The following is a 13,946-nucleotide window of genomic DNA, read 5'->3' as shown; positions in this document are numbered from 1 at the left end:
CTATCACAAGGGTGATGTCAAAACGGATGTAACAAATTACAGAGTAGTTGGTACTTCTAAAATTGGTTAGGTCAAGAATTCTCGAGTACGTACGTTGAGTGGAAGAAAGTGGACATCATCTGGACTTTGAAAAGATTTTGGCATAGCTAACAGGTTAGCTGCCTAACAGATATCAACACGTAATGTATAAAGAACACAGTCAAGGAGAATGAAAGTGAGTAAGTAAGGTGCTACAGGGCTCTGTCCTAGTCACTTGTCCACTCTCCATTGAAGAGATTAGTAATGTGGTCGGAGGAGAATAGATGGCAGCTTAACTTTGCCAAATTTAAGGTTTTGCATTTTGGGCTGAAGAGATTTCAGATTGGTATTATATCGATGTGACTCCTCTTCATGAAAGCGAGTAGTCTAGGGATCTCAGGTGCGACAGTAGTCAAAGCAGGAGAGAACTGTTATATCGAGAAATACTGATGAACAGGAATAAAGAAGTTCTTGTTCTTCAGTACAAGCCCAGTTCTTAATCCGACCGAATCTTGGTTTTTACTGTGTAGGTCTAGTTTAATACTCTGCGTTTAAAGATAGAGAGAACAGATAGATAACTAAAATTATATTCGGCGAGAAGGTAGTGAATGCTTTGCTGGTCCATGGCTTAAAAGAAGAGTATAAACAGACATTTTTGAGGTAGAAATGAACCCTGTGCGATGATTTCTAGGACTCCAGCTGTACCAGATTAACAGTATTAATTATATTAATTATAATTAATTAATTAAATTAATCCGAGTGGAAGAGAATAACAGTAGCATTATCTTTATCTACTTTTGTGATTACGATATTTTTTTATTCTGGCCTAACTTATTTAGTAGAGAAGCATCCAGATAGGAAAGATTTCTTTTTAAGAGGCTTTGCATGTTTGAAGATATTGTCTGAATTCAGCCCATATATTATTGATAGTATGGGGAAAGAGGAGGACAATGGATGTCCTGTTCTATTGTTGACATAATCTATAGCTTTGGTATTTCCTTGGAGCTAAGCATAGTAACAGGGCGTAGAGGGCGCCAATTATTATAATACTCAGTCGATTGTTTTCCTTTGTGTGCTTGTGTAAACGTCTGTATCTGACCTTTATGTCGATAGACTTTAGAAACAAGGCTGTCCGACTTGTGATTTTAATGCAAGCATTGTACATTATTCATCGAGTGCGAAGATGCATAATTAAATAAACTGGACATAGTATCTTTATTTGTGAATATTACTGAAGTTTTTAATAAATACGATATTTAACTTTAAATTTTCATTTTTATTTAACCGAGTTAAAAAATGAGTTCAATGAAATATTCATTTCATTGAACTCATTTTCATTTGTAGACGTGACAGAATTTGTCTCTGGCTTTGAATGCGAGATTTTTTTTTCCGGGTACTCCGCTTCTTCCAGAACAAAACAGAATTGTCTATAGATTAACGTGACTTTGTCCTCCTTGACTATACTTTCTACTGCTTACATAAGTCACAACGATCCGTATTTCAATTCCAACATTTCATAAAGTGTATTCAAATATGCGGGAGTGAAGAGATTTGAAAACGAAATAAAATATGATTGAGAGAAGGCTTAAATTAAACTGCACACCAGTCAGAATGATAGGGTTAGATCCTGTTGACTTCCTGCCTCTATGAGAGGGTAATAAACTACGAGAATTTCTTGGAATTAATCGTAATTGAAAGAATTCAAAAGCGTCAGACATGTGGGCGCCACCAGTTGCGCTCAGTAAAGAGAGAGAGAGAAAAAAAAAAGTTAAATTGCTTTCTTTCTTTTCCCCTTTTTCTTTACTGAACTACTTATCGAGTACTCCGTCTACACACCAGATAGAGCGGTATGTTTTGCGCACTGCCAGATGATACAGAATGTCAAAGTCTACCCACACGTCACATCGGGTTGTTTACAAGGACTGTGAAACTAAGATGACTCCACATTTTACAGCTGTGTGTGTTATTACAAAGGATAAGAACCGAAAGTGATGTAGTAAGCCGTTCTACTGGGAGCTACGGATTTTTATAACATGTCAACTTTTTTAGAAGCGACGAATTCTTTGGAAGGTGAGTACGTTGATAAAAAAGTGTTTGAAACTAGCTTAAAAAGGAGAGATGTTGGATTTTTCTACGCACGCATATCTGAAGTTGATTACCACTACAGCGATGGGTTTGCGAGTTTCATCTACACAGACATCTTTTTTTTTTCTTTTTTTTTATTGGGATATGTATTGGGGGGGGGGGGGGCTGGAGCGATATCACGTCATCAGAAGTCAACAACGTATCATTTTAAAACAAGAATTACGATCGAATTCGGTTCATTTATTTTGCGATTTCAAAATATACTGTTCTGTAAATTTCCCGACAAATTATTGGTACAAAACTAGCAATAATTATTCGGAGATTTTAAAAAGAAAACGTAATGTATTTATGGTTTGCTGTTGTATGAAAACATAGTTTTGTACACATACTACTTCCTAGTGCCTTCTATCTCAAACATATACATTAAAATGACTCTCTCTTCGATAAGGCGTAAGTAGAGCGAGACAACGAAGCAAAGTATATTGCGTTTTATGAAATGTGAAGGCTTAATGATGGGTACAAAACATCGACAATGTAGAATGTGTAATATTACAAACAATTGCGGTGTAAAAATACCTCGGCGGGGTGATTGAAACTTTGCTCCTAAAGACAGGAAAAATGATAGTTAGGATTTGTCTTTTGTTTACGTCTTCACACATTAAATGTAAAAAAAAAAAAAAAAAAAAAAAAAAAAAAAAAAAAAAAAAGCATTAAGTAAACTGGTACGAGATCTAGATAGCATTTCTTAATCAGATAAAGTATCATATAAAATACAAGTAATATGTAGTCTTATGGAATATTAAGCGAAGCAGGCAAGTCTTCGATTAGAACTACAGAAGGGTGGGGAGTTCGTTGGATCCATGCGCTGATTATGAGAACAGCTGCTTGGACTGTACGCCTTACCTTTTGTATCTATTACGGTTACATTAAGGAACTTATGTTTATTATGCATCTTGTGCTTCTGAAACCAGTTTCACGTGACCTGTTATTACCCTTTTCACTACTTCAAAGGGCCCGACAACAATGCTGGTAGTTGCCGCTCCCCCTCGTCGCTCCATCCCTTTTAAAGAGAACGACCTCCAGAAGGACTATCGTATATACCTAATAGATTGATTGATTCTTATGTAAGTGGGTCATTACCCTGTGAAGGGAGAGGTGACCACTGCCAATATTAATCGACCGTGTGCTATCACTATCGCTTCGATAAAGCACTGGATAACGGGGGAGGAGCACTACAAATTCTGAATCTCAGCTGGACGTTCCAGAAATAGGCCTAGTGACCCAGTAATATACGAGGCAAGACTCAATTATGATTTATGAGAAGCGCTGATAATATTTGCATACGCTGTAAGAACGAGGCTATTTTTGTAGCGCAGCGGGACATGACCCCTTAAAGAGTTAATCGAACTTAAGCACGCTTCCTTTTGATACATGTTAGTGTCGAATAGATACGCGTGCTCATCTTGAGGATGAGCACATTGTGTAACTTTCTTAAAACGAACGCCATCAACTTCACTCATCCGTTTTCTTTTCTAAGGTAATTTGTTCACTTATCTTTTTCATGTCATGTTAGTTGTCTCTGCTGAGACAACTAACATGACATGAGGTTAAATAGATCGTATAAAAAATAGTTGTCACGCTTAAAACACACTATCAACATGCAGTTCAGTTCAATGATGCAATTACTTAAGTTGTAGGATCAATTATGACAAGCCCGCACATGACAGCTATTCACGAAGTCTGGAAGATGGCTTCATGTTAGCGTGTGTCAGGCTTTGAAATGCTCGACTTATTTATGGATGCAACCTATTCAAAAGTAAATGTACTTCAAAATATGCATTGAGCATTACATGTTAAACTTAGCTGCTTATCAGCAACTTACTTCAAGACATATTACATTGCGATCCACTGAATCTACTTCCGATGCTATTATTTCATAATCGAACAATCTCCTATAGGCCAAGGCCTCCGGAATGAGAGACAGGAATGGACCTTTTTTAAGATGGAATAATCTTAAATGTCGAACTCAGTCAGATAATCCCTATCGGCAGGCAGGACTTAAATATCGTCTACGTTGGTGGGGGAGCCGAGCAGATTCTCCATGGAATGCGCTCCCAAAAATTTATTCATAAAGTTCTATGCCTATATTATATCCAGACGAAAGCATTGATAATTATGGCCTCACCTTTTCTTTGTAATAATCTTTCTTAACAAAATTGCCTTCCCATAATGGACAAGACTTTCTCCTCAATAGCCTATCGTGGCAGAAACTTAGTTTCATATTATAAACCTGATAATGTCGCGGTCTCAATGGTTGATTTAATCCACTTAGTCTGTTATGTTAAAGCGAATTTTCCCTGGCCAGGTTCGTCATGGAGGAAAAACCTTTCTACTTCGATATGAGACTTAACTAGCTTTTAGTTGAAGAGCTTGTATAATGGTTCCCCACATCTAGACGGAATTCGAACCTGTGTCTTTTCAACTAGAAAGCGAAAGATAGTACTAACTGAATTACAAAAGCCATAGGCCTCGATATTTGTACTCAAAATTTAAGTGTGGGTGCATCCAAGTTTTGCACTATAACTTTCTGTGATGTTCATTTTGGTAGGGTCCCACCATACCTAAGTCAAACGAATGTCATTTTAGTTAAAAAGACCTAGGTTCCAATCCTTCGTATCTTGCGAAGGAGGATTTGAACCTAGGTCTCGATACTGAGCTCGAATGATTTGGATTTTTCCCACCGAAAGGCAAATTAGAAAAAGCCTTGGTATGGATTTTTCAACGCAGTTACCTCAAAACTACACAAGCATAGCAGCAAATTGTCTCCGTTGAAAGAGCGACACTTGATGGCATCCTGGACTAAATTCAAACCAGTCCAGGATGCTAAAATCATTTATAACTTTGGAAATGAAACGATAAATCCATAAATGTTTCTTATAAATTGATGAAAAACAGTCACCACTATATGAGAGGAAGTGGTAATGTTGTTCAACCGAAAGTTACGTTTTTTTTCTTTTTTTTTTTTCTTTTTTTATATCAAAGTGTAATTGATAACTGCACACCAAACTTAAACTTTTTTTTGTTCATTAAGTAAAATGACAAAGCTAAAAGTTTGATTTTACAATTTCTATATTAATTCGCCGTTGTTAAGTATATAGAATAGCAATCAAAAGGCTATCGGTTGTTATTCAGTTAGTTTGAATCCTACCTTGGGCACGTGAGACCACAATGCTGTTTATGGGAGATCTGAAATGGCTTGAAAAGTTCCATGTTTGGTCTATTAGAAGCAGGTTTCCAGATTATCTAATTGGGATTCCAGTTCGACAGGGTAATTTTTAAGAATAATGGCCATCTCTTTCAGAAATGGTTTGTATAATACGATATTTTGGAGTAATTAAACCTAGTTTTCTGAAATGGTGAAAGATAATTGTGGCAGTAAATTCAAATATTTTCATCTGTACATTCAGTCCTGTCTCGTGAACATTCAGGAAATTAAGTACGAAAATTATAGGAGTACTTTTTTTTATTTGCATTTACAGACGTTAGAGCTCCTCTTGTTCAATATGATATCTCACTTCGTTTCAAGTGTTAAAAAAAATGCCTGTTTTTCAAGAATAAATGAAACTGTATAGATCTTACATGTCCCTGTTTCTTTACAATCAAAGTTAATTCTACTACCAATAAAAAAAAAAAAAAAAAAAAAGAGAAAAAACGTATCTGGGGCTATAGAGTACAAAATAATAGAAATCGTGAATTATATTTCTAACAGTGTGGTAGTACTATTAATAGCTAGACGCATAATATTCTATGAAATGAACTGTTTACTTCTATCAGATTCGTTTCGGTCTGATTACAGTTATCGACACCTAAAACGATTTTTTTAAAAGCGATTTAGTTACTTAAAATTTCAATAAAGAATTTATGAAGAGCTGACCTCGTATGTAGGTTACATTTATCAACTACCGCTGCTATATCTTACATCAGTGAATAAAAATTAAAACAACCTACATTTAGATTATTTAGTAACATTAATGGGAAGTGATTATGGGAGAAAAAAAAAGTTAAGAAAAACGCGGTTAGAAACAACAATCATACATATTATTGCCTAGTCGAGATTGTATTAGTTAGGCACTATTCATTACATTTCTTTTGGGTATTGTTGGTTCGTTTTTATTCTGCGTAGTGGGTCTTTGTCGTAAGGAGCAAGTGGAAGAAAGAGAGAGAAAAAACTGATTCAAAAATTACGCTAGCCAAAGAATGAACTAACAATCCAAGCGTAGTACAGAAATGTAATTAAATCTACTGTAGTTCTAACTCATTGAGTCTGAGAGTAACTGATTTCTACTATAAATCATCCGTATCTACAATTAAAAAGCGAATAACTGCATGCCCTGTATAAATAAATAGACTAATACTATTTCGAAGAATTTTGTAATTAATTAAAGTAGTTGTTTACTAATGGTAAACAACTTCGATCTATTAAAAAAAAAAAAATGAGAAAATCTGGTTTTGCGACTATTCGGAACACAGGTGTTAACTTATTAAGACTGTGAAACGTTGGAGTGAAAGAAGTTCAATATTGATCCGTTGTATGTGAGTGGTGTTTGATGGTGAATGACTGGAACAGCATTTCCTAGTCCAAACCATCCGTACTCCAGTAGCAAGCTATGCTCTTCGGGGAAAGGCTTCCGGGTTCTAATCCCCTCTGCAATGCATAATCTTTGTAATAGCTTTTCAGCTGCAGAGAGTTAGTTGTCTCATACGGAGCAGGCAGGTTTTTCCTTCCAAAAATTGTGGTTTTGCAAACGAGCCGAAGAACACAGTTAAGACATAAATATAATGACCTTCAAGTCAAAACGATGTAGACGCGTGGTCACGAAATGCTTTTTTAAAGAAAGGAGGTGAGGGATTGAAAACTAATGCCAATTCTGAGTAGTGTGACTTTGGAAATACATGTTAACAGAGATGCGGTCAGCAGAATTAGATGATCAATGTTTTATCACAAAGGCCATGAGGCATCATATTGTCTGAGGGGAAGTTCCGAAAATAAATACCTCCATTGGGATAGATTTTGATCCAAAAGATGACAGTGAAATAAAGCAAGATGGTTTGAGGTTTCTACTTTATTTTCATACATAATTTCCCAACACAGTCTCTCCCCCCCGCATAAGTTTTTCAAAGCCATCGTATTGAAATCTTCAAGGTAATTTCGGAACCTTCCTTTCATTTCTTCCTTGACTTATTCGTCATTTTCAAATTGGATACACTTGAAATGTCTTCATTTAAGAAAAAAAATAAGTGTGAAGTCAAGCCCTCTATGAACGATTTTCTCCCATTTTAAATTTGATCCCCTTAACATTTCGTTCATGGATGTCCCGGACTTGAGAAAAAACCGTTAACAAACTCGCCCGTGCAGTGAGTTAGTGAAGAGACACCATTCTAGACCAGGATTAATAGTCGTATGTTATTTCCGGCAGGTGAAACTTTTCTCCCCGAGAAGTCGTCGCAGATGAAAAATTTAAATTTGGGAGGGACACCTGAAGACTATTAGTAGAATTATCGAGACTTCGTGATTAAGTTAACATTGCTTGGTTTTTAAAGCGTAAACTTAAATAGTTATATTATTAAATGTGTGTTTTAAAAAAGTTTTTGTTGTTATTTAAACTGAAAATTTAAAATATTTCGCTTTAAAAGGTTTTCTGTATTTCAAAGTCGCCATCACTGATAATACTTTTTTGAGATTTTTTATGGTTTACCCCCACAGAAACTTAGGAATCTATAATACATTAGTAATGGGTGACTAAGAAGGAGCTTTTATTTTATTTTACATACTGCCCTCTAGTGACCAACTGTGGAACTTCAATACTCTATGCATAAGCCTTTTTGAACAGAGTACAATTAGGTTGGAATAAGCTTATTTTTTTTAACATCGAAATAGACAAATTGAGTCTTACCAGTACTGCATTCCACAAGTTTATCTGAATCCGTTAAGAAATAGTTCTCAAGATCAGTATACTATTCAAGAAGGCGGAGATAAGGCTAATACAACTAAAATGTGTGAAATACCTTCAGTCTCATTGACTTTTCTTTATAAAAACACGTAACGCCACATTAACTGCAAATGAGTTCCCACAAGTTAAAAAAAAAAAATTGGATGTTACCAGGTACGCAGGTTCAATGACAGTTATCACCAACACGATGTTCACTGGGTGGTGGCAGCTGTACACATAAAGGGAGCAGCTGGTGTAGCCACTTTGCCCAGGCGACCTACAGCAACGTAATGATATTTACATCTTCTGCTTGGACAATTACAACTGAATCTACGATTCGTTCTCTGACGATGCTAATTTTAGTCATGATTGAAGTGACTTAATATTGTACCAGTGTTTTTCTTTTATGAAACAACAGGGCAAACTGCAGGCGTGGTACTAGAAAGCTTAACAGATCACTCATTCTAATACCATTCTTTTGATCCTAAAAAGAAATTAAAAGCAAACCATTAACTGATCGGTGTTTGCTTCCACCCCCTCCGATTTCTATTGTTTTCTTAAAATTTTATCAATTAAGTTTAAGAATGCTAAGAGAACACACACACACGTAAAGTATCTAAGATTTTTTTTATGCATCTTATACTGTATAGAAATATAATACCGGAATGGGATGTCATAACAAAGGAAGAGTAGAATCATCCATTCCATTTGTAATCATAAGATAAACAACAGAACCTAAAACTTAGTGGGGAGGGGAGAAGAAAGATCCCCCAACAAAAAAGTGAACAACGAACTAGAAATGTTTGTTATTTATTATAACCGGTCTCATAGGGAGGAGGCAACTGACCAGAAACCCTACTCAATTTATGGAAAGAATACACCCAGCTTCATGCCGTAGATGCTTCGGCCATAAATCCAAAATAGCCCAGCTCAGCTTACTTAGAGTCACAAAGTTCAAATCATTTTGAACGATTTACACGTGTTTAGTTCACTTCCGATGAAATGGGAATACCGTAGATCAACTTCAAGTAGGAAGGAAGGTGAACTTATGAAAAGAAAGGCCCTTCAGAAGATAGCGCGTTGCTGTTCTATAGTGAAAACATTTATAGTTAACTAGATATGTTTATCCTCTTCCAATATTTATGTTTAGCTTAAGGATGAGATTATTCCTTTCTACAAAAACTTTGTAAATAAATCAGCTTTTCAAACACAAATAAGTAAAAGATATTTTGTGGTTGTGTTGGGGATAGAATTGTTGATAACTTCTTCAGTAGTCGTTCTCATCAGACAGTAGATGCTCAGCGTTTATGAATCACGATTTCTCTCCTTTGTGCTTGTCGAAACTTTCCCGAAGTCACAATATTACTTGTAGAAAATGTGAATTGTTAATTCCGTCCCCTTGGGGAAAATTTAAAATTTTAATCTGGATTGAGAATTAGTGAAAACATGGAAGTTAATGTCGTATTCCCCTTTTTCCATAAAAACCAAATTCGGATCGGAATTGAGAATTAGTGCACGCCTGTAAACATAATTCAGTTGTACTCGCGAATACAAAAAAAAAAAAAAAATGCTACCCGATATCAGGGCTTTTCAGTTGGGAGGGTTCCCCCTCCCAGTTCTTATGGTCGGTTAGCCGCAAAACTAGCTAACCGGTCAGAAAAACACACGCAATTTACAGACATAATATTACTGCTGACAACTATACTTGCATTATTATTATGTAACGGGTGAGTTTCGCAATGGATTAACCCATACGAACATCGCTTAGTTTGAGCAGGTCATATTCATATTTTGATACCTTCGCAAAAATGTATCTAATCCTTTCAATTTTAGCTTTAAATCATATAATATCCGATGCAATACGCAGTCGCACGTGGTGAATTTAGACCACATTAATTTCAACTTCTATGCCAGAAGGTAATAAGTAGGCTGATTAGGGTTGGTTGCAATCTAAGTCTTGAGGCAATAAGAAACAGCATCAGTCAAGCACTTCTTGTACAGTTCCCTTCCATCTCTATATTTTTACTTTTTTTTTTTTTACTATTATTGGGACTTAAGAAGAGCCTTCTTGCTTAACGTCCAGATATCCATTGCGGCATAAATAAAACTTTCGATATTTGAGAACTTGATATAAAAATATTAGGTTGCCTACAGCGATCTTTGTAGGCTAGCAATGAAGATAAAGTATTATCTCAACGAGGACAATTCGCATAAAGGCACACCAACCTAGCGTCAGATCTTGTTTCAAGTGCAGTAAACCTTGTCTGCTTCGTTCATATTTTCTAGTGAAATGTAATCTTTACATAGAAACAGCGGTATAATGGATATCAGTCTAAAATATCCGACTAAGAAATGTTATTCCCGTCCATTTTCCAATGTTTTTGATGGCTTCTTTAACGCAGGTTTTGGCAAGGATATGTATTGTTTTAAAGTTAAGTTAAAATGCAATAAGTGGAGAAAAACTAAGTAGCTGGTCACTAAAAATCTACTCTCGAATCAGAACTTGATTTTATCTAACACTTACAATTAGTACTAAAATTACCAATTTATTATTACGTTCAGCTTCCAGCCGCTGAAGTGACTTTGCCCAAAAGCTCTCATGTTTTCCTTCCTTGAGTGACGCTATTTTTTGTCTGTTTAAAAATATAAAAACGAGTTCATTAGGAAGAACCTAAGGCAGTTTCTTTTTTTAAAACGCCTTTTTATTAAGCCTGAATAATAACCCACCTTATTAACTTTTACCATCTGCTATATGTCACTTAACATTATTGATGAATGATTGCCAATTAATCGGATTGGATATTCTGAAAGCAGTCTTCGTCATCTGGTCACTTTATAGAACGCTGTGTATCGAGGATATCCTCCACCCTGTCCAAGTAACCTGCTTACACACACACACACACACAAAAAGAATATTAAAACACACACGAACTTACCCCCCCCCAACCGCCTCACAAACATCGAGAGAGAGAAGGGGTGGGAAAGCAAGATCATTTGAGAAATGTTCACACACCGGCGAAGCAAGGTTGCCCAACACTTGTAGAGCACAACATCCCCCGTTAGTCCAATGTCCTATTTTCGGATCTCGTGGCTATTTCCTTCACAATTTACTCTAATGAAACACTAAGTTTAGACTTGGCGTTTTTTGTAACAGAAATAGTAGGAACCGGTAATAGAACTCCTGTCTCGTTGTACTAGACATTATTTCTTCGTTCTTTTAGCTTTGTTTTTCGAAATGGTGTTCCCTAGAAAGTTTCACAACCAGCTTTATTACAGTAGACTTTCGACTTATATTCTGCAAGAATATTTTTTACATTTACTGTCTGTCGATGCAAATCGCTGTTATTATATACAGAACTTGAATAACTAATTTGTCAAGCGTAATTCTGGCTTTTTTTTTTTATTTCAGAATTTTTCTTTCATTTCTGGTGTTACATATTTATTCTGAATTCACTATTTCCATTGGTTTGTATCTATTTTTGTTACGTGCTGAAGGGAAAGTAGTTACTTAGTTCCAATGATTGAGCATCCAAATCAACGACTTGAAAGATGAATTTCTTTATTCTGTTTTTCTTTCGAAGATTTTCTCTTTTAAAATCAAATGCTGTGGCCTTACGTCGAACGATAGTAATAAAAACTTAAGTGGAATGGAATTGTGTGTGCATTTGTTGGCAGCACTTGTTGCCTTAAAGCTACTTGTATAATAGCTCATTTAATTGCATACACTTAGAAAACGTCATAAAAAAGTCTTCGTGATTAAATTTAGAATTACTTTAAGTAAGGATGATTTTTCCTCGTTTTTTTTTTCTTTCTTGCCCCACCCAAAAAAAAAAGGGTAGGGTTGCCAGGAAGTAATGGAAAAGTTTTACTTAAGGGGGAAGGGGTGACAGTAGGGGGAAAAGCAGAATACTAATACTACATTTAGCAATCTCAAATGTGCTATTAGCGAAGCAGATTCGTAACTTGTTGACACCTACAAATGGGCCAAGCGGTCAAGCTGTCTGTTACTGACTGTTAACAGAGCCATTGGTAAGCGCGTGCGTGTCTGTTTTTGTCTGTACCAGGTGTACCTGTTTGCGTGCACGGTAAGTTTATTATAATATAGTAAAGATGAGAAGAGATAAGAATTTTTACGCGTAGAATAACTCAAGCCTGTTTAGGAAGTGGAATGAATGCCAATCAACTGTACTAAGTGGCCACGAAATTTCCAAGGGCAAATAGTGAAGAATTTGCAGCACACGAAACTGGTAATTGACACAGTATGACATCGTAAAAACGTTGTCAGCAGCTCTTCAAAGCTAATAATAAATGTAAACAGAACTTATTTTACTTTATTCTACTCCTTCGTATTGACATTAAGGTTCTGAAGAGTATCCCCTCCCACTAAGTTCATATATGTATCCGGGTTTTTAGGAAATGGGTAAAGAAAGTTTGAAAATGTGCCTGTATACATAGAACAGTTTGAACCTGAAAGAACTCAAGTCTCGGCGCGCGTAGCGTGCTGAATTATCTCCGGTTTCGTAATACCATTTGTTCACAACGAACATATAATATACGTATGATGTACATAACAATGCATGCCTTCTGGTAGAAATCATAAGCACCAGTTTTCCTAACGTCACACCTGTTTTATCGCGCAAATGGCCTAGTTGGGATTGCAGCCGAAGACTAACTCAGATTAATATAATACGTCTGTTAAGCATTTCTTGCAAGTGAAAAACCAGAAAGGGAAATGCTGGCACCTCCATATGAGGCTGGCTGAACTCGCCTTCAGTTAGTCCTTATGAAAACTGTTTTGAACCCAGATTTTTCATCTCATCTCCCCTTCCCTCTTTTTACCTTGTGGTGTCGAGGATTTATTAATCATCGAACCTCAAACCATTCACAGGATAAGGTGGTCAGCCCTACGCCCCCGTGTATCCTAGGTCCATAGTGTTGAGTTCTCAAGGCTGGTTTGCCTGCTTTGCGAGATGAAAAACCCCAGGATAAACCTGGGGAAATAACCCTACTGGACACGATCAAGACAGGCTAACTTGGCTATTGCTGAGGAAGATCCTTCAGTTCCTCACGTCTCCGACGGGAATCGAACCTAGGACACTCCTTCCCGAGGCATATGATTGCGAAGCGCATAACCACCAGGCTAACCCCGCGGACTCCCAACAGTCCACTCTACTAGCTAAGAAGGGACTGTCAAATTGGTTGTTATTGTTTACTTTATTGACGTTTTAGCGCATGCTGAATTTACTTTTCTAGTTAAAAATTGGATGTCATGTCCAAGAAGCAAAAAAAAAAAAATAATAAATAAATAAATAAAAAATTTCAATCTCCTCTATCTTATATAGGGCTAATTTTCTGGGACATATATAAGCCAGAAATCAATTTAATAACCTCAACAGAATCTTTTAATTGCATAAAATGAGTGCAAAATGTGTGTTTTTTGTTCAAGAATTTTGAAATTTTACCAAAAAAAAATATGAAGTATGTTTATGGAAACGACAAATATTGTCAAGAAGTTGAAGCACCCCCACTCCTCACTTGATATCCTTTTTCCATTTTCAAGAAACAAAAAAATAAAGAAAATAATTCATATTAACCTCATAAGATGGGCATATATAGAGATGGCTGGTCGTAATTTTTGATTCAACAGTCTTCATATTGGAAATGTCGGACATTTGCCGATACCAAGTCTCGCAGTTCAAATTTTACTGACAAGGATGGAGATGGTTGTTCTCCAAAGAAATGAAAATCTTAAATTCGAAGTATTTCTATCAAAAACGCAGTCTTCTTTCGAGGTCATCACCTTCTGATCAAAGACCTTACGTTCGTGAGGAGAATCCGATGGTCTTTGTGTTT

The 13,946-nt window shown here is 36.2% G+C and overlaps 1 protein-coding gene across 7 annotated transcripts in view; it reads left to right on the top strand.

Annotated features, from left to right (window-relative positions):
- Cen (cerebellar degeneration-related protein 2-like) overlaps positions 1-13,946 on the top strand; it is a 274,212-nt gene that overhangs the window by 130,061 nt on the left and 130,205 nt on the right. Inside the window, exon 1 of one of the 7 annotated variants that reach the window (XM_090397369.1) lies at positions 2,001-2,088. The exons of the other annotated variants lie outside the window; for them this stretch is intronic. Within the exon in view, the coding sequence (XP_090253495.1) occupies positions 2,052-2,088 (37 nt within the window). The 5' untranslated portion in view covers positions 2,001-2,051. Of the gene's footprint in view, positions 1-2,000; positions 2,089-13,946 lie in introns of those variants that run through there. 7 annotated transcript variants of the gene reach the window in all.

The sequence above is a fragment of the Typopeltis vanoorti genome, chromosome 9, assembly GCF_054136105.1.
Source record: "Typopeltis vanoorti isolate ZY-2024b chromosome 9, IOZ_Tvanoo_1.0, whole genome shotgun sequence".
Classification (NCBI taxonomy): Eukaryota; Metazoa; Arthropoda; class Arachnida; order Uropygi; family Thelyphonidae; genus Typopeltis; species Typopeltis vanoorti.
This window is presented reverse-complemented; position numbering and strand designations above follow the sequence as displayed.